The 25,028-nt window shown below is 46.0% G+C and overlaps 1 protein-coding gene across 5 annotated transcripts in view; it reads left to right on the forward strand.

The window, feature by feature from the left end:
• Positions 1-25,028, forward strand: part of TNIK (TRAF2 and NCK interacting kinase) — a 150,909-nt gene that overhangs the window by 80,412 nt on the left and 45,469 nt on the right. For all 5 annotated transcript variants that reach the window (XM_051625896.1, XM_051625897.1, XM_051625898.1 and 2 more), the window contains exons 4-12: positions 1,338-1,463; positions 9,508-9,618; positions 11,715-11,805; positions 13,164-13,294; positions 17,478-17,532; positions 17,801-17,879; positions 21,868-22,043; positions 23,648-23,714; positions 24,531-24,735. In XM_051625896.1, coding sequence (XP_051481856.1) covers positions 1,338-1,463; positions 9,508-9,618; positions 11,715-11,805; positions 13,164-13,294; positions 17,478-17,532; positions 17,801-17,879; positions 21,868-22,043; positions 23,648-23,714; positions 24,531-24,735 — 1,041 coding nt within the window. The remainder of the gene's footprint in view (positions 1-1,337; positions 1,464-9,507; positions 9,619-11,714; positions 11,806-13,163; positions 13,295-17,477; positions 17,533-17,800; positions 17,880-21,867; positions 22,044-23,647; positions 23,715-24,530; positions 24,736-25,028) is intronic.

A 25,028-nucleotide genomic window follows, 5' to 3' on the forward strand; every position in this document is an offset into this window, starting at 1 on the left:
AAAACTGAAGTCGGGATGAAGCAGCTGAGGGACACGAGGGTAATAAAGAAGAATAAAGAAGTAACAGCCCTTCTGGTACCTTTATAATAAAGCTTATCAACATCAAGGCACTAACTGCTGCTCCACAGCCTGGGGAATTACAGCGGGCTGGAATTCTGTGAGCTTAAAATAAATCCAGGGCATGTTTGATGGTTGTGAAAGCAAAGAGGAAGGACATCAAAACAGACATTGATGCAGTTCCCCTGCCTTAGCTGCCTCAGCTATTGCTGCTTTGCAGACAGGACAGAGAGGGGCTGTGCCAGCCCATGGGAGCAGTGCTTGTCACCAGGACTGAGTTCATCTGGCAGAGGGTTGATGGACAGACAGCATCTGCCTGCTCCCAGCATGGTGCCACCCCTGCACCTATAACACCTGATGTCCCCAAACATCTTGTGCTCCTTCTGCCTTCTGGGGAAGGATTGGAGCAGTGTCAGATGGCTGGGATGCACCACACAGGAGCTCTTCTGCCATGCAATGATTCCTAGAAACCCATCCTCCTGGGCCTTTGATGGGTCTAGGAGGGTGTGCTGGTGCATTACTGGGGTAACGTGAGTGTTGTTAAGCTTCAGAGCAGTGCAATACGGATGTACGTTATGATATCAATTATAAAGGAATTTGTTTTAAAAGATGGAGGAATTCTAAACCTCTGGAAACATGTAATTTGGCTTTGATGTCCAGGTCTGGTGGTGGCTGCCCTCTGGATGGAGAGCATGTCTGTGTGAGGGCTCAGTTCCTGGGCAGACCTTGCCATGCTCCTGCCCTGCAAGTCAGGGCCCTTGGCCAGCCCCTGCACGTGCAGCTGTTCTGCTGCTCGGGAGCTTCCTGGGACTTGATCTCTGCTCCCACTCATGCCACGAGGTTTGAAGTAGCACATGGGGATGGTGGGTCACTAACCCATGTGAGAGGACTGCTGCCCAACCTTAAACTCTGCCACCACCTTCCTCCATCTGGGGGAGTCAGCATCATCTGAGCCATTTGGAAGTTACCTGATTACCTGATTCCCAAATCACTTGATGATCAGTCCAGGTCAGGGTTCAGAAATGCTACAGGGAATGTGGCAAAGCCTGTGTTTTCTCCTTAGCTTTTTTTGCTCAAGGGCCTCCATTTAACCTGATAGTCTCCAGACCTGAGGCTCACAGGGCTCCACTGCAAAAAGTGGCTGTAAAAAATAGTGCAAGGAAACTTAGGCAAGGTCAGTCAGAAAGTGGAAGGTCACTCGTGTACAAAGAGAAATGGGAGCCTGTGAAGTGCAGTCTTGTAGTACCTCTGGTTTTGTTTTTCTTTTTGTCTCATCCCAGGATGAAGAGGAAGAGATCAAACAAGAAATTAACATGCTGAAGAAGTATTCTCACCACCGGAATATCGCTACATATTATGGTGCTTTTATTAAAAAGAACCCACCAGGAATGGATGATCAGCTCTGGGTGAGCTGCTTTCTTTTCTTTGGAATAACTGGGCTTTGACACAAATGATTTACTGTGTTGTCCTCTTTCCACCACCTGTATTGCACAAAAAGCCTTAGTTTGCATCTGTCTTTTTTGAAGTCATGGCTTTGAAAAGGCTCTTCCTGTGCTGCAAAATACTTTGCCGTTTTGCCATGAAATCTTTGCAGGCTGATGATAAAAACATTTTTATTCTGAATTGTCATTAACAGCATCTTTGTTACAACATTCAATTGCAAATGATTCCCATCCTATGAAAATAAATGCATTTAAAAAACAACAGTTGGAGGGAGCCAGGAGCTCTGCTGGGAAGATGGAGGCTGGGCAGGCGATGCTGGGCGGGTCCTGCCGGCTCTTGTTGCTGCTTTTCCTGCTCAGTGTTTCTTGGAGCCAGAGCAGGGAAAGAAAGAGGAAGGGGACAGCAAAGGGAGGGCAGGAAGGTCTGTGGCTGCTCAGACATTTTGGTGAAGATGCCTCATGCTGCTGAAGAGCTGCAAGCTGCCTTGCCTCTCCATAAATCCTTACCTGCCTCCTCCAGCTGCTTCCCCTGTCAGTGGTTTTTTGGTTATTAATTTGGCATTCCCAGACTGTGGAGGGTAAAGTGTAAATCTGCTGTCTTGTCTCCAGAGACAGCCAGGGCATCAGAGCCCACCCCCTTGGTGGCAGCTGGAGCTTGCTGAGGCAGGGCAGGGCAGCAGGACCTGTGGGTCAGGGCTTCAGATGCTGCCATAAGAGAATGAAAAATGAGTTCAAGTTCCTGTGCTGTATTCTGAGCTCAGTTGTGCTGGTCTAAGTCTATGGAACAACAGCTTGCAGTGCCCATGGGTGTCTGACAGAGCAAGAGGGAATGGCTTCAAGGTGCAACAGGGTAGGTTTAGACTGTACATTAGGAAAAAATTTTCACAGCAAGAGTGGTTAGACACTGGAATAGGCTGCCCAGGGAGGTGGTGGAGTCACCATCCCTGGATGTGTTTAAGGGTGGTTTGAATGTGGTGTTGGTGGCTATGTTTTAGGGGAGAACTTTGTAGAGTAGGGATGATGGTTGGACTTGGTGATCCCAAGGATCTTTTCCAACCTGAATGGTTCTGTGCTTCTATGACCAGCACTTTGAGACCAGCAGCTTTGTTAGGGCAGCGTTGAAGGGAAGACTATATATGATTTATCTTAAATATAATGACCTGGATGTTGTCCTGTGGTCTAAATAGTGTTTATTTCCTCACAGTCTTGTAAATGCAATCAGTTCTGACTTAGCCACATGTGGTTTCCAAAGTTTTTCTGTGTCTGAACAAGATCATTAGAACCTAATTTTTCAAGGGTAACAAATAGCCATGGTTCATCTGGGAAGTCTTGGAGATGTTGAAAAGCAGCAGAACAGTCTTCCCTTTAGTTTACATATAACCTGGGCTTTATTTTATCAGAATGTTTGGTGGCTTCAACTGTTTGACCCTGCACCCATCCCTGCATCCAGGGTACTGGGAACTGGAGCATTCAGGGCACATTCCTCCTGGGACAAAAATGGAGCTGATGGCCTTCTGCACCACTTTGTTACCCAAGACTCTCTGGGAGACTGAATTACTGGGAAGACTCCAGGGCTTGGACTCCAGGGGCTTTTCCTACTTGGGTTTTAGGGCTTTTTTTGGTGGGAGCTCTTAAAAAACATGTTCTTTGCAGCTGGCCTGGGATTAAGCAGGAGAAAGATGTCAAGCTAAGAAATGCCTTTTCATCCCATGAAATTAGTTTGATTTCAGCTGGTTTATAATCTGTTTAAAAAAAATAAAATTAAAAAAAAAATAGGAAACCAGCCCACAGCATTTCCCCTGGTGCTGAAAAGCCCCACCAACTGTGCCAGAGCCCTTCACAGTAGATCAAAGCCCTCCCCAGCTCTGGTCTCTGCCCCGTGTCCTTACGCTGCTTGGGTCTGGGGTTAGCACAGTCTGACCAGGTGAGAGGGTTTGGTGTTTTTCTCTTCTTCAGCTCCAGTGTAAAGAGCTTATGGCATATATACAAGTGTTAAGAAAAAAAATGGGTTTTAAATTATTTGCCCGTCCAGAGCAACCCAAGTGTCCAAAAGAGAAGCCCAGTAGAAAACTCCTTGCATTAAGAGAGGCTCTTTTGTCAAATCCTCCTCATGATGCATGAAGCAGCAGAGAGTGCTGTACATGCTGGATCACCTTCAGATGCTGAAAGTCAGGAGAAGAACCTGGGCTTTCCACTGGCAGGTTTCCCATCCATAGAAGGGGAGGTGGTGTTCATCACTCAGCTGTGCTGCTTCCCTCTTGGCCCCTGGGAGAGGCAGAGTAGAAAATCTGAATTCCCTTCCAGACCAGCTACCTCTCCTCTCAATTTTGGGGCCTTTTTCATGCACTAGTGAAAAAAAAATGTTGCAAAAGCTGCTTTTCTTGCATAGAAGGGTGCTGGGGTGGGAGGATTTTTTAAATCTGTGCCCAGTGCTGGTGAAGTTATTAGTAGGGAACTCCCTGGCTGTGGAGGAGAGGTGTGCTGGTGTCGCTGTGTTAAATAGCTCTTGTTTCAGGCTCTGATTGAATTAGGACTTGTGCGAACTCTATCAGTCTTGCCACTCAGATAAAGGTTTGTTTATTTTTCATTGGCCCTTTGTTGATATAAAATGGTTTCTGATAATGCCCAAGTAATTCTTTTTATCGACATTCAGGAGGCTGATACGGAAATAAAAAACAAGGAGCTCTTTCAGGGGAGATTAAGATCTCTGGGAAACGCGGCAGGCTTCTGACATGAGGTATTGTCATCACTTCTGCCGCAGTGATGAGCGAGTCTGGTGGTGCTGCTGCTCCTTTCCAGAGCAGCCACTCACCCTGAAAGATGAGCTTACTAAACAGGCAACTTTTCCTGAAATTGGAGGGACGCATGGAGCATATTTTAGTAGACAATGATGGAGATGTGCGTTACAAACCTGATGCGTTAGTAAAGAAAGGAAGTAGATGCTATAAGGACAACCTGTATAGAGCATAGGCTTATTCTTATGTTGGATGAAGTGATGCTTTCTGGGTGGATCTTCAGGAGTGATTGTGCCTGTCTCAAACCAAGGCAAGGGAATCCTGACAAAAGTAGCCTGTGGTGAAAGGGGGCAAGGAGAGGGTGGGCTATGGAGCTGAGGAGATGACTCGGGACAGTGAGACCCAATTTACCTGTTAACTGCTGCTTCTCAGAGTTAAACTCATTAAATTCACCTTGCACGTGTCAGATCTAAGGTATGGGTGGCAGCCTGGGGCAGAGCCCACCCAGGGCAGAGCCATCCTGATGCATGGTCCCTGGGGCCAGTGGCTCTGGCTGCCCATGGATGGATGGATGGCTGCCATGGCAACCCTGCCTGCACTCAGAGCTGCATCTGTCATGAAGGGGGAAAAATTGCTAACAGGCAGGTTGCCAAATACCTGGTGGGCATGGGCAGAGATTCCATGGGGTCTAAAACAGTTGGATGGCCTCTGGTGTAGCTGGTAATCTGGGCCAGTTTTGGGGAAGAAGGAATTAGGGTGATGTAGGAGCAGAGGCTTGGTCGGGGTGGCACCACTGCAGCCCTGCAGCACTCAGGGCTGTCACTGCATAGTTGCAATGTGTTTTCATATCATGTGGAGCCTCAGGGGTCCACTGAATCACTGCAGGGTGGTACCAACAGAGTCACACCAGGGATCTGAAGAGCAAAAATGGGGGCAGTGAGGCTCCCAAGGTGGCTGCTTAAATGGCACAAGCCATCAAAGTGCTGGGTTGCACCTGTGCAGCTCAGAGCAGGATTGCTCTTAATCTGCTGATAGGCACTAAAGAGTATTTTGGGCAGTTGCTGACACCTTGCATCACAGGAATTAAATCATTAAACATTTGAGGAAGGATATTTTTTGTTGGAGCTGCAATTCTGACTAGTCCCTCAAGCCCTGCAGTCCAGGGGGCAGTGGGGCTGCTTCTCCAGCTCCCACCCAAGAGCCTGGGGTTATCAGGGAGGCCTTCTGCTGCTTTCTGGCTAAGCCAACACTGTTTCATTCTCACTCCTCTTTGAAGTGATGTCAGTGCTGTAAACATTGCAAGGCTGTGAGCCCAGCTCCTTTCAGTGCCATCCCTTAGCCCAAATCTCTCACCCAGCTCAGGACCCATGGTGGCATCTGTTGCTGTCTCCCTAAGGGGCATTAGTTGCTTGTCTGGCCTCACATTGCAGGGAGATGCAGGCAGGCTGCAGCCAGGCAAGTCATTTATTTATGAACATGTGCAGAAACAGTTTGATGCTGCATTGGAGAGGGGAGAGCAGAGCAGCTCTGGCCTCACTGCTCCCACCCAGGCGTGCTGCTGCAGCATCACACCCTGCTTCCATGATAGCACCAACACAGGCGATTCAAACCCATGCTTGTCTTCCTACTGAATATTTTAGTCATTGCTTAATGCTAATTAGATCAATATTTCTTTCTGAAATAGGCATCAGCTTTTCTACTCATCCACCAAGTGAAGGGCTCTACATTTTTATTTTATTTTTTTCAATTCTTCATCACTGGCTGCAGGTGCCAGGGGGTTTGTCATGAGGGACCTGGTTACAAGGGAGCCAGGAAGTAGGGTGGGATGGGTGGGTGGAGATGCCCTGGGGATGCAGGACTGCATTGCACCCAGGTTCTGTTTTCATGCAGAGCAAGAGGAAGGATTTCCAGCAGTGTTTAGCCTGAGGATGTTTTGTGCTTGTTTTCTGTAGAAGAGAAGTCAAATCATTTGTGGGGTGAGGAACAGGAACATAGAAGGATTTGGCTTATGCAATAAAGGAGCTAGATGGTAATGGTGGGTTCCTCTGGACAAGCAGGGGCAGTTCACCATCAGCTGAATTGGGGTTTCTGTACAGGGGTTGCTCAGACTTGAGCCCTTTTAGGTGATGTGCACCAGCAATGGGAGCAGAGAGCTTACTGGCCATTCCCAAACTGGGGAAGGTTGGTGGTTGATTTGAAAGCTGCAGAAGCTCTTTAAACAGAAAAAAATTGTGAGACAGCAGGACATAGATTTACAGCTGCTGCTTCTGAATTTGCCTTGCTTGTGAAGTTCGCTGTCACTCTGATAGGAAGAGCTAAGTAAATGCTAAATGAACTGTATTTAAAAATACTTCCTCAATAAGTGGCCTTGCAAATTACATTTCAGAAGATGATCCTACCTTTAGCCCATCTTGATGATAGTTTTAATTAGGGTTAATAAAAATTCAATCTACATTTTGAGTTTATTGTCTTACCCCGTCATGACTTCATCTTTAACAAGACTGGTAGTGCCTATTCTAGTTTAAGTGCCATTTGAAGCCTTTCCTGAGTGTACTAAGCTCTGTCCTAAAATCAGCTAGAGCTTTAGTTCCCTTTTGTTTTCTCCTGGAAGGCTGTTTGTTGTTTTCCAACCTAAATATAGCCATAGGGTGTTGATGTATTGATACTATGCCAGTATCTACTTTGGTCTTTTCCCTCTTTGGTACTTACCTTTCCATACTGTTGACAGTAAACACTCATAGCCCATGGCCATCCATCCCCTGGCTGGCTGAACAAGTCTTCAGGTCCTCTCAGAAGACCTTATCATCTTCAGTGTGAATTTAATGCTCCTGGGCTCCATCACCCGGCAGGACACACAGTGCTGTGAGTGAGATCTCAGCTGGCCTATAGGTGTGACTCCTTAGCCATCATCTCTTCCTCCTCTCTTTGAAGACTGCATTGTATGAGTTGTAGATGGGGCTTCTGTAGCATCCTTCTATCTGAGGAGCAAAACGTGCTGCCAGGTTTCCTCCAGTTCCACCCAAACCTTCTGGAAGCAGCATTTTTTCATGTCAGGTGTCCATTCACTCTTCTATGTGGACAGGGATACTCAGGCAACCTCATCATCTTTCTGCTGCGCATTTTCTTGGAGAACTCATGGCTGAATCTTTCGGGAAGGGCCTTGCTGTTTGCAGCACGTGCACTCTGCTGAGCCCCCTGGGCCCCTGCCCAGCTGGGCCTGGAAGCTGCTGCTGCCAGAGGTCTGCTGGGACTGGGTATTTTCCTATGTATGTTACAGGACTGTGCAGCTCTTAAAAAGATGAGTTGGAAACACTCCTCTTGAGAGTATCTCTTTCCCTCTCTCTGTTTTGTTTTTCTTTAATCTCCAGAAGATGTCACAGTTAGGGATTTGGGATGCATCAGCAGGTGGCCCTAATATTCACCTCCTGCTGCAGAATTAATCTTCGCTCTATGGAAATTGAAGGACAGGGTAGAGGACCGAGTGAACTGCCAACTTCATCAAGACAATCTAGCAAATGAGTGTATGCACTGTGTACTCCTAAAGGTATTTCTTCCAGCTTCTTCTAATCATTGTGACTGCTGTACATAGGACAGCATGCCCTTCCTCTTCCTCCTGCTGCAGACTTTGCTGAGAGCCCATGGATAGATTTTCATGGAAGGGGACTGGAGAGGGAGGCCTTTTGGGTTGGAGAGTGTTTGTGGCTGGCTCAGCTATCCAGGATTTTCTTTTCCAAGTTTGCTGCCGTGGTATCCAAAATGTTCATTTAAACAGAAACATGTGCAGACACTGATAAGGGAAGAAAGAAGAAAAGCAACTTTGAAACCAGTTGTTCCATTTTTCCCCACTGGGGGAGTAAGGGATAACCCGTGACTTGTGCTGTGTCCCAGTGACCCAGCTGGATTGCTGGTCTCCTGCTGGGGTGGAAGAGCTGCAGGCACTGCAGCAGCGTTCCTCGCCTTTGCACAGGACAGACCTTGGCCAGGCTCACACTTATTTCTTGAAGCCAGTTTCCCGACACGAGGGATAAACAAAAGAATTTTTCAGGTGTCAGTTTAGGAAGAGAAGAGAAAGTCAGTATCAAAATTAAAGATAGGAACATGGTCAAAGCCAACTAAGGTGTAGTCTGCTTAAGTATTTAATTTTACCTGGAGGTTTATAGCAGCACTCTGTCTCATTTTTATGCTAGTTTGTTTATGATAGTCCTTTAAACCACTGTGTTTGAACAGTTGGTCAGAAGTAACCCGTGTGCTGTTTGCTTCTCCTCTTTTCTTGGTCAGTGCTTTTAATAGTGATGTCACTTGCTTGGAGTACATAAAATGCAGTGCAGGCTTCATGTAGGAAGAAACTTTAAACATGCACATTGAAGAATCTGGCAAAGCATGACTTGTAAGGAGGTATCCTTTAGTAGCAAGCTAATTTAATTGGAAAATGTGGTTTCATGCCTGAGAGAAACACTTCTACAGGTCTAGGAGGAGTCTTGTTGCAGACACAGGCTGTGCTCGCTTTCTGGAGCACACTGACTGCTCCTACATGCCCTGGGGATCTGTGATGGCCCTGGGAGGCACACACACATCCCATGCTATTTTTATAAGGTTTATTTCACAGTTGCTCAATGACAAGATGAAGTTTGGGTCTGGGTTAGATCATTGTACCTTCTGTATTTGATATTATGAATCTTTGGAAGTGGTACATGCAATGATGCCCAGGCTCATTTGAGCCAACCCAAGCAGTAGGACTCCAGATGCATGGCAAGCTTCCCCTCAAGGAAGATTTCCTACTCAAAAGGGTGGTCAAAATACCTTCTGGTGAAAAAAAAAAGAGGTTGAAAAGTATACCTGGTTTCTAAGGTTGTAAGAACCTTTTGAACATCTGACTTGTGGCCTTCACATTTTCAGAGATAAAGAGCTTATATGCAAGAGGTAGGGTTTTGTTTGTGTTGCTACTGATACTAAATATTGATTGTAATTATAAAATAGGGTATGTGGCAGTGCAGTGTGAGATTTTAAGGGTTTTTATTTCCTCTGCTGATTTTCAGTGCTGAACTGATTCTGGTTTCATGTTTCCAACCTCTGGAGAGCAACAAGCTTTTCAAGCCTTCCAGCCTTCTATTGTTTCATTTTTTTATAACAAGAGCCAGATTGATTACAAGCTGACAGGTTCAAAATGATGCCCCAGTGGCCCCACGGCTGCGTTGGGATCCTACCCTGGGGTCAGGCAGCCCAGAGGATGCTGTGGTTGTCATTGCAGTAATTCCATTTTTGTTGATTGGCAGCTGGTGATGGAGTTCTGTGGTGCAGGCTCTGTCACCGACCTCATCAAGAACACGAAGGGGAACACCTTGAAGGAGGAGTGGATCGCCTACATCTGCAGAGAGATTTTACGGGTACGTGTCCAGAGGGAGTTCAGCCTTGAGGGCTGTTGGAGTGTCACACTTGGTGCTTGGGGGACATGGAAAGCCTTTGGCTCTGCTGGCTTTGTGGCTGCTCTGCACTGGAGCCTCTTTGGTGCCAGTAGGCATGAATGATTCATGTGCTTGTATGATGCATAATAAATAAGCCCTTTTTAATGGCCTTTGGCTCTGTTAGTTCCCTGACTTTTGCCCTTCCTTTTCCTTCAACAAAAATAGAACTTCCTTTAGTATTAATAGGGCTAAGATGTATTTACACTATAATTACATTTTCAGTTAACAGAAAGGTGAGGACTAATAAAGTCAATGTAAAGAATCTTCATGATTAAAAAGCAACCCAGGTTTTATTAAATCCACATGTCTGTGGCATTAATGAGGCTGCTGCAGCAATCGATGTTTGACTGGAATGTCTTGAAATGGGTGTGCCAGAGTTTCATGTGCTGGGAGGTGGCAGCTTGAGCAAAGTTTTGCTTGCGTTTTGCTCTACTGAGGTCAGATGATGTGATCGTAATGGTGCTTCAACATGAAGATCTCTGTGATCTGAGATTTTGTTCAGGAGAAAACAGGAAAAAAATGGGTTGTGAAGGAAAACCGTAAAAGAGCCACTCAAAGAAAACAAGGCAAAATGACTGCTCCAAAAGGCTGTGTCTGACTCTGCTGCTGCTGGTGTCCAGGAGTGACACAGCACTTCTCTGTTGACCCAGAATGCCACCGACCGCACCAACACGATGTGCAGAAGATGCTGGCGCTGTAGCTCATCAGTTGTTTTAAGGACACTGCTTTCTGTGCCAGGAAACCACAGGCAGCTACACGGCTTATTTTAGATGTCTGAGCTCTGTGAGCCAACTTCTTAAAATAGGCTCTGGCCTGGAGTCAGAACCCCTCTGCTGACCCATGTCCCAGGGCCACCATCGTGTGTCATCGCTCGCGTTGCGGCGGTTGGTTGGTGACCTCCATGGGGTTGCAGGTGATGAAGGGCTCCTGCCTTCGTGCTGCAGAAGGTGGCTCAGTCTTGGTTCAGAGGTTGAGGACCAGCTGTAATTCCAACATGAGGCTTGATCCCGTGCTTCTAAAGGATTGATTGAAATTCAGCTAAATTCTTGCTTTTCCTCCAGTTCACAAAAGCATGTGTGTGTGTCTATATATATGATATATATACATCAGGTACAGCATGACTAAAAAAGGGCTCCCATGCAGATATAATCTGTTTCACAGTGTTCTCCCAAGGTAACACGCATAAAATGTCTAATAACTAGCAGTAGCCATAGCAGAAATCGTTTTCTTCTTCAAATATGAATGTTTAATGTGAAATGTAAACCTAATGCAAAATTAGATTTTGAAGTAATCCATATTTTTACTGAGCTGACAATATAGGTGGATGTTACTTTGAAACTGAAATAGTAAGTGAATGAAATTGCAATGTAGGTTGCAGAAAGAAATTAATGAGCTAATAAAAAAGCACAACAGAAAAGATCATTTACCTTTAGCCTTTGAGACAGGCTTTTAATTTGAGCTATACCTCCATGAGGGATATGTGCAAGTTATAATATTTGCATTTGCATGGTAGCTTTTTTAATGCAAGCTTATCAGTGTATTGAAGTCCCATTTATTCGACCAATATAACAGGAGAATTGTTTTCTTCAGTTTCTGGATGATGGAAATTCAGAAAGGAGACAAAACTGTTCTGCTATTTCTACCACAGAAGTGGCTTCCTGAGGCAAAGGAGCACATGGGGAGAAACATCTACAGCTACAGAGGATTTGGGGTTAATATGGTTTCTGCAGAAACTGAAAAGTTGGGTTTAACCCCTATAAAATTGATGGTTCTTCTGCAATGGAGAGTACCTTCTGCAGCACTTACAGCCCTTCAGCAGATGTCTTGCTTGCTGGGCATGTCCTCTCAGCATGGGACATAGGACAGTATTTTGGACACATGATAAACAAAAGCATTCTCAAGTGCTTTAACTCCAACTGTGAATGTTTAATTTCTGGAGCGTAATTGGTTGAGAAGGAATGTCAAAAAATAACATGCTTTGAACTTGGATTCCTCTAACCTTCCTCTGAATTCTCTAGGGCTTGAGTCATCTACACCAGCACAAAGTAATTCATCGAGACATCAAGGGACAGAATGTGTTGCTGACAGAAAATGCAGAAGTTAAACTAGGTAAGAGTGGGTTAGAGCTCTTGGAAACTGCAAGTGGGCTGGCTGGGGAGGAACAGCATAGCTGCCTTCTACAGGACTTGGAGAAAGGGGATGGATACTAAGAGTTACTCAGTTTTTTTCTCATGACAGCCTCAGTAGCATGACCTTGGGTGCTGACCAAGTGCTGTGCGATAAGCTGCTGGTGCTTGGTGGCCAAGTTCAGCCAGCAAAGGTGTTCTTGCAGTGGTGATTCCACTCAGGTAGTTTGGGGAGCTCTACATCAGGTACCAGTTGAGCAATCAAGACCATATTTTCATGCCCCAGATTGAAAACTGCCCTGTGTGTATCACCAGACATCATCTAGGGCTATTTCCCCACAGCTTCCTAGTAGCATCCTTACAGGATCATTATCCATTCAGTTTAGTGCGACATAACCCAGACTAGTTTTCCAAGAGGACCTGTTGGAGGGAACTTAATTTGCAAGAACTACTCTGAATTTCACATGTGGTGTTAGTCACCCTGGAGGAGACCAGGCATTCATGTGTAGGTTACGTGGAAGACTGCAGATCAAGCACATATGATGTCCTGATATCCTTGGTTGTCCAGCACCAATGTTCTTAAAGCTGTCTTTTTGCATTTGTGTTGGTCATGGAAGATCCCTGACACCAAAAAGTGAGGTGCCAGCCTTGTTTTCCCATCTCTCTTTTCTCTTTACAGTAGAATAAAAGCCCATTTTAACAGATGGCTCCACCAGCTCGTTTGGCTTTATGCTGGTGAAGATTCCCCTCCAAGGGGAAATTCTCCAGGGCAAATTTCCAACCATTTTGTTGCGCAAAGTGAACTTAGTGGACCATAGAGTACTTTCTCATTGATTTGATTTCATCAGTTTTTGCTTCATTTTGCAGTGCTCTGCTTGACATTTCCCTATGGGCCTTCGTTTCTTTGGCCGTTGGTTCCTTAAGTCTTTTGCATTTCTAGTTTCCAGCAAGAATTTAGGTAGAAAAATGAGGATTCTACCAATATTTGTCAGGCTCTAATTCAAATGAGAAAGCATAGAACAAAGGCTGCTGCTTATTCATGTTGCTACCCCTGTTTCTCATTAGTATGAGGACCTATGATTACTTCTCATTGCCTCCTGGCAAGAAGAAAAAGGCTCAGGGTTTTGTACAAAGCCTGGACATCAGATGATCAGGTTTGTCCTTGATTGGCCTTTGTTGATCCCAGCAGAGATACAACAGGAATGTCTCTGGCTGCATCTTTCTTTCCTGACTGTGCAGAGGAGCTGGGCTGAACGAACTCAGTGTTTTACATTCAACAGAAGAGTGCTGCTCAGGTTTGTCTCTGACCTTGTGGTGCCATGTTCTCTCTCTGATCCACAGTGGATTTTGGAGTCAGTGCTCAGCTGGACAGAACGGTGGGCAGGAGAAACACCTTCATTGGAACGCCTTACTGGATGGCCCCCGAGGTCATCGCCTGCGATGAAAATCCTGATGCCACTTACGACTTCAAGGTACCTAAATGAGCACCTGCCTGCCCTCAGATTTTATACACCAGTACCGTGGACTTGAACACTCTGGAATTCAGTATATTCTTGCAGCTTTGAAAAATACGGTGACAAGCAGCCTCCTGCTTTCTGGCTCTTGGATTTTGAGAGATGCCAATTCAGGTCCAGCTTGAATCTTTGTTGTGCTGTTCAGGTATCCAAATTGACTGTGAAGAAGTCTTTCCCCATGCTGAGAAAGATGTCAGACATGGGCTTCCTACCTGCTAGCCTGCTTTTCAGTGCTGCATGTTTATATACTACAGTCAAACATGCTGTATTTACTCTATTTACTCCGGAGAGAAGTCAGGTCAGTTTTAGAAAGGGCAAAACCACATCTTCTGGCCCTCAGGCTGGTGTTCACAGGGAGATCTGAAGGCTGCCACACAATCAGAAGTTCAGGGGCCTGACCTACTTTTCCCATGTCTCTCTAGCCTGTTTGAAGTTTATTTTTGGATCGGTGGCAGCAAAACATTGCTGCTGAGTTACAACGTGGCACAGAGCCCCATGCCACACAGCAGGGCCTCTGGAGGGTTCCGAGTCCCACCTGCTCATTGCAGCTACAGCAAGGTCCAATGTTTAATGCAGGGAGAGCTTAATATATTTTATCCTGTTTCCGCCTCACTGCAAGTTTCTGGACACACATCTGTAGAAATGTCCCTTGGTTTTTTCTCCCTTGGCTTTTTTGTTGCATCCAGCACTTGAATTTCTAACTCCAAACCCCCTGAGGTCCACTGAGCATGTCCAGAGAGGACAGCAAGACACATGAGCTCTGGGGGGTGAAGCTCAGACATAGAAAGCTCGAAGTACCTCTGTTGATGTGCATGCTGAGGGGTCACTTTGTTGAAATGTTTAAATAGGACTTTTGAGACCCTCTGGTATGGAGCTAGGCAACTGTTTTCTGACAGTAGGACACTAGTGCAGCATCCCACCACCATAATATGAGTTGAGGTGCAATTACCAATCACTCAGAGTTTTTGAGAGATGAAGGATTTTAAAGTAAGCAAGCAGTGTTTTGGCATTGCAGCTATTGAAGTGCATCACTCAGCTTTTGCACTGATGGTTTTCCAGAGAGCAGCAGAGTTCAGATTCTGGGTGACATAAATCATTAACGATAAGGTGATAAGGACATGTAGAAATAGTTTAATCTGCAATTACTTAATGGTCTTTGATTAACCAGTTACAACAGGCGTTTCCTCAGCTCTGCTGATGGCAACGCTTCCTCGCAGGGCTGCAGCTTCTCCCCGCCAGCTGCCTGGTGCAACGCCCTAATTAATCCCAGCTTTTTGTTTATATTTTAATTTTTTTTAAAAAAAAAAAGGACTGATATCTTCATAGGCCACTTTCTACCCTCAGAAATCCCTGAGGATTTTTCTCTTTCCAGAATAACTAGGGCACTCAATGTGCCGTTGACTGATGCACAAGCGCCAGGATCAGAATCCCTCTATTGTCCCCAAGGATCAAATGCTCATAGTGAGCCGAGCTCTTGCATCTCTGATGTTGGCATTGACCATTCTCCCTTGCCTGGGGGTGGGAAACAGAAGGCTGATTGCTGCCAACACACCCAAGGCAGGGTGCATTCAGAGCACCTGGTGATGTGGGAGCCACTGGACATTAGTGCGTACCTCAGATCACATCCCTGCACCTGATGCTTTTGCTTTGAAGTGGGGGATACAAAATGTAAATGACAATGATTATATTTTTCATAGGGATGCAAATCAGATGCTCTCAGGTTTTGCCAAATGGCTTAAAATAATGAAAACAAAAGATGAGATTTATGGGGTGAGAAAAGAAATCGTCACAGGCTTAATCTCTTGGACAAAAAGCCTCTGATCTCCTTGTTTTCTTAGCCAGAAAGAGATGCCTGTGTAATCTGTGGAAGGAGGCAGTAAATACCTCCTCACAGAAATAAACCACTTCAAAAAAGAACAAATAAATTGTTGAGTGTATTTGTTGGTTTCCCCCCAGCCTCTCTTCCTTTTTTCTTTAGAGATACCTTGTCAATAAGCTTCCAATCAAAAGCAGGAAAAAAGAAAGATTGCTTCTCTTCCCAAGTCAAGGCAATGCAAATATATTAGGGTGACATCTTTTTGCTGGGTGGATTGAAAAGCTTTTCATACTCAAAAAATAAAGCTCCTCCACACACAAAAAAAACCCAAAACCCCATGAGTTCCACATCATTATGAAATGTTTGCTTCCCACTGAGGTTTTCTGCTTTCTCTGGGAGACTTAGGGAGGTTATAATCCCTTTCTATATTGCTCCAGCTTTAAGATCACTTGGCAGCTTGTGTATAGTACTGGGCACCTCAATGTGGAAAGACACACTAGGAATTTGGAAGGAGTTCAGCAGCAGCCCAAAGGGATGGGGTCATGTGTGCTGAATCATGTGGAAAGACTGCAATAATTAAATATGCAGCAGAAATCCCAGCTGACCAGACACAAAGAATGGATGAGACTGTCCTCTGAAAGGGCTAGAAATAAGAGTTGAGAGAGAATTTTTAAGCAGGTACAAAGATGCATAGCAAGGAGGGCATTTGTTAAGGGAGAACTTGAATTAAAAAGGAGGAAAAGTGCCTTGAAATTGAAAATCCAAGTTGTCTTTACTGGAGGATATTTGTGAGGAGGTGCTTGTGGTCCCTAGAGGCAGTCTCTGTCCCTCTGGCTGAGCTTTTGGGGCTTTGCACTGGGAAAAACAACCTTTCTGGAATTTACTTACTAAAGTACAGGTTTAGAGGCTTGAGATGACTTGGATGTCATGAGGGCAGCTCATGGAGAGGAGAAACTGAAGTGGGACTGCAGGGTTGTGGCAGACAGCAGGGCAAAGGGAGAGCACAGTGTGAGAGCTGAAGGTACAGAGTCCATCCCTTCTACCCTGAGATGTGCCTGTTTACAGCATTGACTGGTTTTGATGTGCCAGCTGGTGTCCAGCAAACTTCAGCTGCAGCTACATAGCATCAGGCTTGTTCTGGTCCCCTGTGCCCCTGCAGATGCTGCCCTTGCCGTTGCCACCCTCCCACCTCAGGCAGGTGTCTCCACCTCCCTGCATCCGTCAGGGGCTGCGCTTGAGGTGAAGGCACTAAAATTGTTCCAAGTCCTGTATCCAGTGCATTGGGTGTTGGTTTGTCAATCATTGGCAGCCCTATACACAGTGTCCAGAAAAATTAATTAGCCACCTTCTGCCAGAAAAACAAGTTGTGGCAGCACCCTTAGGGAAGATGCTTGTTTTATTTCACCAGACACGTACTGTCTGTGTCTCTGCTGCTGTCCAGGAGAGCCATGCTGTCCTTTGGGGCTCGTTACCAGACAGAGGGGTGCAGCCACAGCTCATCAGTGGTGTTGGGATGCGGAGTGGGCACTGGAGAGGAGCTCACCAGTGCTCTCTGGCAGGGAGATGGGGATACAAACCTCCCTGTTCGCAAGGGAGAAAGTGGAAGGGAAAGTAATACAAGTGTGAAATCAAAGAAGTTGCCCGAATAGCTGAGTTCTCTGAGCTCTGATCATTTAGGAGACTCAACCAACCATGTGGGATGAGGAAGATTTGGAAACAGGGTATTTAAAAGTGCCTGTTTCTCTTTCCACTGGCAAACGCTGCTTTTTCAGGCTTCCTTCCACTTAATGAGCAGCCCATGATACAGGAGCCTCCTGAGGTATCTCAAGATACTTCATATTTTTAATCTCATCCAGGCAGCCTGTTTTCTGTGGAGCTGTATCAAATCCCTGGATGTATCACCCAGCTTTAAGCAGGGAGCTGGCAGCTAGGTTTGCTGCTCACTCAAGCTCTGAAGGAGTAGTTTGTCACCATCTTATCTAGGAGCTGGGGTTCATTTGTTGTTAGTTCACAGGGCTCGTTAAGATGCCCCCACTAGGGGACCTTCAGGTTATCAGCATCTCCCTAGGCAGTGTCCTCACCACAGCTACTGGGAGCAGTGCCCCAGAGAGGTGGCCATGTCCCACACCAAAGCCTTGAAGGTTGTAAAATAAATCTTGGTATAAACAGTGAAGCTGGGAGCCTCCTCTAAAGCCCCAGCACATGACAGGAGGATGAGACAAGTTCCTGAGGTGTGGGGAGAGCTGTACTACCCCACTCACCTGGTGCCTGCCATGGTGACAATGCTCCCCTGTGTCATGTGTGTCCCTCTGCTTTCTTTTCCAGAGTGACTTGTGGTCTTTGGGGATAACGGCCATTGAGATGGCAGAAGGTGCTCCCCGTAAGTAGATGCATGGCTCTGTTTTAATTAGCTCTGGGTTGTAATGTGCTGAGGTTGGCTGAGTGTCAGCCACTGCTTGGTTCTGTGCAAGAAACACTGTGCAAAGGTTTTCCCAAGCAACCTGGGTTCATTGAGATGGACCTCACAGGGTCCACGGGGACAAAGCTGCTCGGGCAGCATGGTCCAGGGAACAGGATGGGCAAACAGAACCTGGGGAGGGTCTGCGGGGCACCGTGCTGTGTTTAATGCCTCTTCTTGCACATTGCAGCTCTCTGTGACATGCATCCCATGAGAGCTCTCTTCCTCATCCCCCGCAACCCAGCCCCGAGGTTGAAATCAAAGAAGTGGTGAGTCTCTTTCTCAGTCTTCAACACCTGTAAGAACATTTCTGGAGCTACTTGTTCCTGCGGCCCAGGCGCGCTGGGGATTTGGTGTTTGTGTTGATACAGCTTCGGAGGTCAGTGATCGTCTCCATCATCACCCCAGTGAGTGCAGGCTTGAGTCTAGATCTCCTACAGAGACACAATTTGATCTGAAGGAGTCGTTCACTGTGGGATGAAGAGCATCCTAGGTAGGCAGAGGGGAATGCTCTCTAGTGCTGCCATTTCGCGCATGGAGTTGCCTTTTCCGAGGCGGTTTGTTGCAGCCTGAAGCCAGATGACACTTTGCTTGGCTCCCATTTCTTTCCAGTCAGGTTCCCTTTTCAAGTGGAAACCTGTATCCAGGCCAAGAAAAAAGGATAGTTTATCTTGAAGGCCCAGGAATGCGCAGATTTGTGCTTGGTTCAGGCTTTATTTTAAAATTTTGCAGGAAAAAATGCATCACTGTTTTTAAAAAAAAGAAAAGAAAAGCAGGGCATGCTAATAAAAATGTGTGGGAAAAATATTCCTGAAGCCCAGCAGATGTTTTGTTACCATATGTTCTGTACTGATGGAGCTGGAGTCCTAAAAAACACTTGTCTTTGGTTTGTGCTGTTTGCCTGCTCCAGGTTCAGCAGTGGTTTGGTCAGGAAAGATCTGCCAGCTGTTACAGAGACAGCACTTCCCTGTGCTCCCAGATAGGCTGAGCTCTTGGAGGGAAGTTTTGCTTTTTTCTGTGGAATTCTGCTTAAGATTTTTTTGAAGATGCAAAAAGAAGCAGAAGAGTAATTGCTGGGATTTGAAAATGCTTTGTGCCAAAGCAGCAGGTGTTTTGTTGCTGGGAGAGGAATGAGAAGGACTTGGAGTCCTCTGCATCCGATGCGTGGTGCTGGGGTTTTAGGACCAGCTCCCTAAAAACTCAGCCAAGCTTTGACAGGAGGCATCTTGGTTTTGTCAACCTGATTATCAGCTCTGGTACAAAACCAGGAGAAGAAGGACCTTTCCTGGGTGGCTCTGCAGAGGGTGTCAAAGATGCTCGCTCTCTTTGTGCAGCCTTCTGAGGAGACCATTAGTCAGCTGAGAAAATGGTTTATATTCTTGTTTTCTGCCAGATCACCAGTCTCCTACTTCATTATACTCTCACTGCTACAGCCCAGAATAGATTGTAAGACTTCAGAGTTTATTTTTCAAACAAAAGTGCTGTTTATACAGCAAAGGCTTCCTAAGCAGAGGGGAGCTGATGAAATCAGGTTTTGAGCAGAACATTCCCCTATCCCTTGAAGGGAAGAACATAATTGAGGTGGAATTTTCCTTTTGTTCCCTGCTCTGAGACACCAGGATGGGCTTTGTACAAGCCAGGGTTGCTTGGCTGCCCTTCCCCTGGCATGGCTAGTGGCTGCACCAGGTTTGCACATCTCTTGGTGGTGAACCATGGTGGGTGGTGCCTGCCCAGGGTCAGCTGGTTTGTCTAGGGCTGTGCTCCTGGGGACAGGATCGCAGGCCCTTTGAGAGAGGGATTGCTTTGGAAATCATAGTTTAATGAAACTCCAGCGTTGAACCCCTCCAGGGTAGCATGGTGCTCACCTGGCCTCTGCAACACTCCGTGAGCAAGCAGGGATCCATGGTCTCCAGTAGAGCTGGGACCCATGTACCACAGGCAGCTCAAACCTGTATCCATCTTCAAAGCTTTCATTGCAATGAGAAACTCCAGATGAAGCTCCAAGCCAGTACAACCCCACTAATGCCCTAAGAGCAATTTTTTTCAGTGGGACGCCAGGCATACTCATTGTCCTTGGCTCATTTCTCAGCTGGAGGCCTTGGCCCTGGCCAGAATGAGTCCTGGTGCTCTGAAAATCTCTCTTTTAATGTGAAAGAAATAGTGAGGTAACTCAGCACTTTTGAGGGTAAGTCAGGGAAAGCCAAGAGGGAAAGCAGGCACAAGAGCTGTCTGAAATAGAAAATCCTGAAGAGAAAAATACCTCTTTTGCCTGCTAAATCCTTGAACTCAGTTTTAAAATAGTGCTGTGTTCCTATGAAATGAAAGAGTCTTTGGGATCATTTTCTTTCCCAATTAAAGCCAGCCAGCAGTGAAGCTTTATTTTCTTCTTCCCGTGTTTCACAGATAAAATGAACTTGAACTGTAGTGATGTCGTTCCCATAAACACTCTCTAGCCCTGCCTTATAAAAGATGACAAAACCTCTTTGTTAATGAGGTGATATTTGCACTGTGATACCACTTTTCATCCAAGCAGCTGCAAAGATTTTGCAAACATTGATTTAAGCTTTACAAACCCCAGGAGCTGGAGGAGGTTCATGAAGATAGGCTGACCTGCGCCCGGGAAGGGGATGAGATGTGTGATGGTATCCTCCTGGATGAGAGCCAGGGAAAAAGCCCTTGTCTTCTGCACCAGCCCTGCTGAGGGCTGAACTGTGCCACCAGACAGGTTTGGTTTTTTGGAGAGGAAGATTTCAGAAAAAACAGAGCCATGAGCTGGTCCCTGTTCATGGCTGCTCAGGGATGCAGAGATGTCTTAGGGCATCACAGGGCACTGGAACCTTCACCCCCAAAAGATGGGCAAACCCATCCCTTCCTGGAAGATAACTTTTTAGCTACTTCACCTTTAGGGTGCTCTGCACCACACATCCAGGACTGGAGTCTCTCCATCTTCACACCAGTAGGGGAGAATCATACTTTAGAAGCAGGTTTTTTTGGTGCATCGTGTGGATTGTCCCTTCTGGAATACAACGAGACACGGGGTTTCTTGCAGCAAGGTGGAAAAGGAAGATTTGCTCATTAGTAAAGCTGGAGGGAGGATTTAATTGGATCTAGTAGCATATTTTATTTTTGCATCTCAATTTGTAGGGATTAGCACTTAAAAGATAAATCACTTTTAGTCTGACAGCTTAAAAGTAAAATCCCTGAAAGCCTATTGTTTTACTTCTAATGCAATTCTGTAGTATCTGTTGGCTTCTGACATTAATTTACACTCATTTTCCTACTTGCTAAAGCTACATAGAATACAGTGGCCTGTCAACATCTTTCTTTCTTGTAAATCCCTGTTCTCTTGGGTTTATAATGCAGTGAAATTAGTTCCAGGGAAAGTTTTGATATGCAGCACTTGAGACAGAGAGAAATTTCTTTATTTAAGATTGGGCAGAAAATGTTTTAGCTGAGATTGAGTTTAACTGTTTGTGGAAAGGCAGGCTGTGAGGAGGAGCTGGGCTCTGCCACCCACAGCAATGTTCCCGCCTGTGCTCAAGCTGTGCTGCCTGAAGAGCATGTCCTATTCTCCTGGGCCCATGACTGGAGGGACCTGGTGGATCTCCCTTTGGGAGCAGGGAAGGGCTGTAAGCAGCAAGCATCACTCAGGTTGTCTGAGATTTCACAAGCAATGTAATGTTGGATGGTGCAATCTAGAAAAAAACATCAGCCTGGCTTGTCCCACTCATCTTCAGACAATTGCATCTCTCAAAAACACCGCCCAGGGCCACAAAATATGGAAAACAATCCATGAGGGAATTGCATTTGTATCTGTGTAGGTTGTCTCTCATTTCTGCCCGTGCTTTCACAGGGTGCAGGGAAAGGAGGAGGAACACTTCCTTGCATTCTCTTGGTTGCCACTGATAACATCTGACTTTGGTGATGCCCATACTGATGTATCGTACTGATGGTTCCCAACTTTCTCCAGACTCAGTAGAATGGTGGTTTCTTGTCATTGCACCAGGAAGGCACAGACAGGAACGTGCATGGGAAGGGTAGGGAGACAGTGATAGAGGGCTCGTGTAATGGTGCTGCTTTGAAACAGTGCTAAGCACCAACAGAGCAGTCATGGGAATCCTTTTGAAAGGCTGCATCTGAGCAAGAACTCTGTAGCAGCCAAATGATCTTCTCAAATACCCACACATTTCTCACTTTCTAATACGAGAACAGATGTTCACCTGTTTTTCTGTACCTTCCTCTTCTGTCCTTGGCCAGGTCTAAAAAGTTTCAGTCCTTCATTGAGAGCTGCCTAGTGAAGAACCACAGCCAGAGACCAACCACAGAGCAGCTGATGAAGCACCCCTTCATCCGAGACCAGCCCAACGAGAGGCAGGTCCGCATCCAGCTCAAGGACCACATTGACAGGACTAAAAAGAAGCGAGGCGAGAAAGGTTAGTGGAGAAACGAGAGTTTGGTGGAGCAGCAGCCCTCTGGGCAATCCTTGACCTCTGCCGTGAGCTTGGAGGTCTCTAACATAGACCAAGGAGCATCTGTGCAGGTGAAGCACATGGGTAGAAGAAGAAGGGCAAAGAGGATGAGGTTCCTCATGGTCTCAGTACCAGTTTTGTTTATTCAGATGGCTAAGTTTGTTCCCAAACTGGTTGTGTTAACTAAGTGTGACCACACTTCCTATGGTTTTGAGGTCAGATTGTTTTGTTTGATTTGATTCCTCTCACTCATTGAAATGAAAACAAAAGTCCATAACAAAACAATCAGTGTTCATAGGAGGCCTGTAGCTAATTGTGATGAGAGCTAAACAGTGGTTTCATCTTTTTTTCCCTAAGGAAAAATTAAGTCTTTTTTTTTTTTTTTTTTTGTCCAGGTGGTAATTTCCACGTGGAACATTTAAGCTTTAATTCATTAAAATGTGTGTATGAAATTTGTGTCTGCACATATATGTACTGGTGTGTGGGAGGGAGAAGCTGCTAAGCTGAATTTTCCCCAGCTCACGTATTTTCGTGCCCCGTCTGTTGATCTGCGTGACATTCCTGCTGCACCAGCACTGAGCAGAGCTGTGCAAACCAACATCTAGATAAGACCCTTGCCCCAAAGCAATTCCATTGACTAGGAATAACCTATTAAACTGAATCTTTCCAGTGAACTCTCCCTATCAAAGTACTCTGAGAGGAAGATCAGATAGCCAAAGAAACTTGTTAAAACATTCAGCTGCTTGTGAACTGAATTTTAATTTGAAAGCTCATTTGTAGAATCCAGCAAATTAATATGTCGCTATTTCTCTTCTTACTGGTAGCCGTATTAATTTTTCATGTGTACCTTCCAGCCCCTTGTAATAGATTTCACTACAATCAAAACAACAAAATGGGATCCCAGTGAAGTATTAAATGTGTTTAGTCTGGCAAATGAGGGTTGGACCCTAGAGATGGAGAGTAATTGGAGAAATGCAAACCTTTCTTTTGCTATCATTCCCTTCTTCTGATAAAGATGATATCCCAATAGAAATTACAGTATGTAGCACAGCATTGCAGTTGGGCTCTTATGTAGGTGTCTTCATTGCCTGGAAAATACATGGATTTGCATAGGAAGAGTGTATGTTTAGAGAGAGAAGAGTCTGTGCCTTCAGAACAATAGTGAAATCTCATCTTCCAGTGCCTGTGGCTTCAATAGCTTATGGTGCACCTCACTTTCAAGAACCTTGTTGCTGTATGGGGATAAATTTGTGTTTTATGGACACCCCTCATCTGTGCATTGAGTGCCTGTGGTTGTTGGGGCTGCCCATGGTGCTCTGGCCAGAACTGCAGCCCTCCTCCCTGCCAGTGCAGGTGTGTGAGGTGCCAGCACCCAGGGAGACCACCTGTGCTTCCCTGGCCTTGCAGCCCCCTATAAATACAGAAAATACAAAGAAATAATGATGCTTATTCTTGGCCATACATGGAAAAGAGAGTTGTCTCTTCTGCCTTCAGAGCTCTGGGGTTTTCAACCACTGGCAAAATAAATGAGTCCAGCAAAAGGCACTAATGAGCAATTCTGTTCCTAGATGAGACAGAATACGAGTACAGTGGAAGTGAAGAGGAGGAGGAGGAAAATGACTCCGGAGAGCCCAGGTAGGAATCAGCATTGCATTTCTGCACTCATATCTCTCTAACTGTATCAAGTCAGCTTGGATTACTGGCTGATATGGGCTAGAAATGGGAACAGGACAGGCTGAGCACTGAGTGCCCTTCCCGGCAGAAGAGAGTATATTCTCTCTGCTAATGGTGCGTGGGGATAAGCTGATGTTGCAAATCATCTTAGCCAAAAGCCAGGCAAGAAGATCAGGTACCCCATCACCTGTGGGATCTGCAGTGTGGTGTGGTGCTGTCATGGGAATGGGGGTATTGAGGTGTGGAAAAAATGTGAGGTGAAATTAAAGAAGACTCTTTAAAATAGGGTTCTTTATGTCCAAGTGTAGCTCCCTCTTGCCATGTAACTTTTCACCATGAAACCTCCCTGGTGCTGCTACAGGCACGGTAGGGCTGGAACTTTCTTTGGTGACATTTTTCAGAGTAATTAGTATCAGGTTATTCCATTATTTCACAGAGATAATGTATTTTAATAGCTGGCAATGATTCATGCTAAATGTGCTTTGTGAACAGCTAAATATAGTGTGTGCCACTGCAGCACAAGAGGCTTGGGTTAGAAACTTAATGTATAGGAAACCTTTAGCAAATAAATTACTGATGAGCCATGAAGAAGTAGGTCTGTGTGGTCCCCCACTTTGTGGTCCCCTCACCCCTCCATCCTCCAATGCCCAAGCTCTGTCAGGTGTTGGAATGCTGCGGGATGAAAGGAAAAGGGGCCATAGCGGAAAATCACGCGAGATTGGCAGAAGGTTTCAGGATGTGGGAGAAGATCTTCTCTGATGCCTTTCTCCTCTGCAGCTCCATCCTAAACCTGCCCGGGGAGTCGACCCTGAGGCGGGATTTCCTGCGGCTGCAGCTGGCCAACAAGGAGCGGTCGGAGGCGCTGCGCAGGCAGCAGCTGGAGCAGCAGCAGCGGGAGAACGAGGAGCACAAGCGGCAGTTGCTGGCCGAGCGGCAGAAGCGGATCGAGGAGCAGAAGGAGCAGAGGAGAAGGCTGGAGGAGGTAACTGGCTGGAGCCAAGCAATGGACTGGCAAAGGCTGGTGTTGGGCAGAACGGAGGGGTTTCTGGTAGCAGGTCCCAAGTGACTGTTCTCAGCCTGGTTTAAGAAGATGGTGTCCTACGCTCTCTAGTTGGTAAATGTTCTGCTACACTGGACAAACCCCACTGCTCATCCTTCTTGCATATCTGCCTCCAGCCATGCTCCTCAGCACAGTAAGAGTTGCCAACTCCTGTGAAGGTAATAGGGCTGGTTCACTATAAATAAACCCTTGAAATACCAAACTTAAAAGGATCC

The sequence above is a fragment of the Apus apus genome, chromosome 8, assembly GCF_020740795.1.
Source record: "Apus apus isolate bApuApu2 chromosome 8, bApuApu2.pri.cur, whole genome shotgun sequence".
NCBI classification, from domain to species: domain Eukaryota; kingdom Metazoa; phylum Chordata; class Aves; order Apodiformes; family Apodidae; genus Apus; species Apus apus.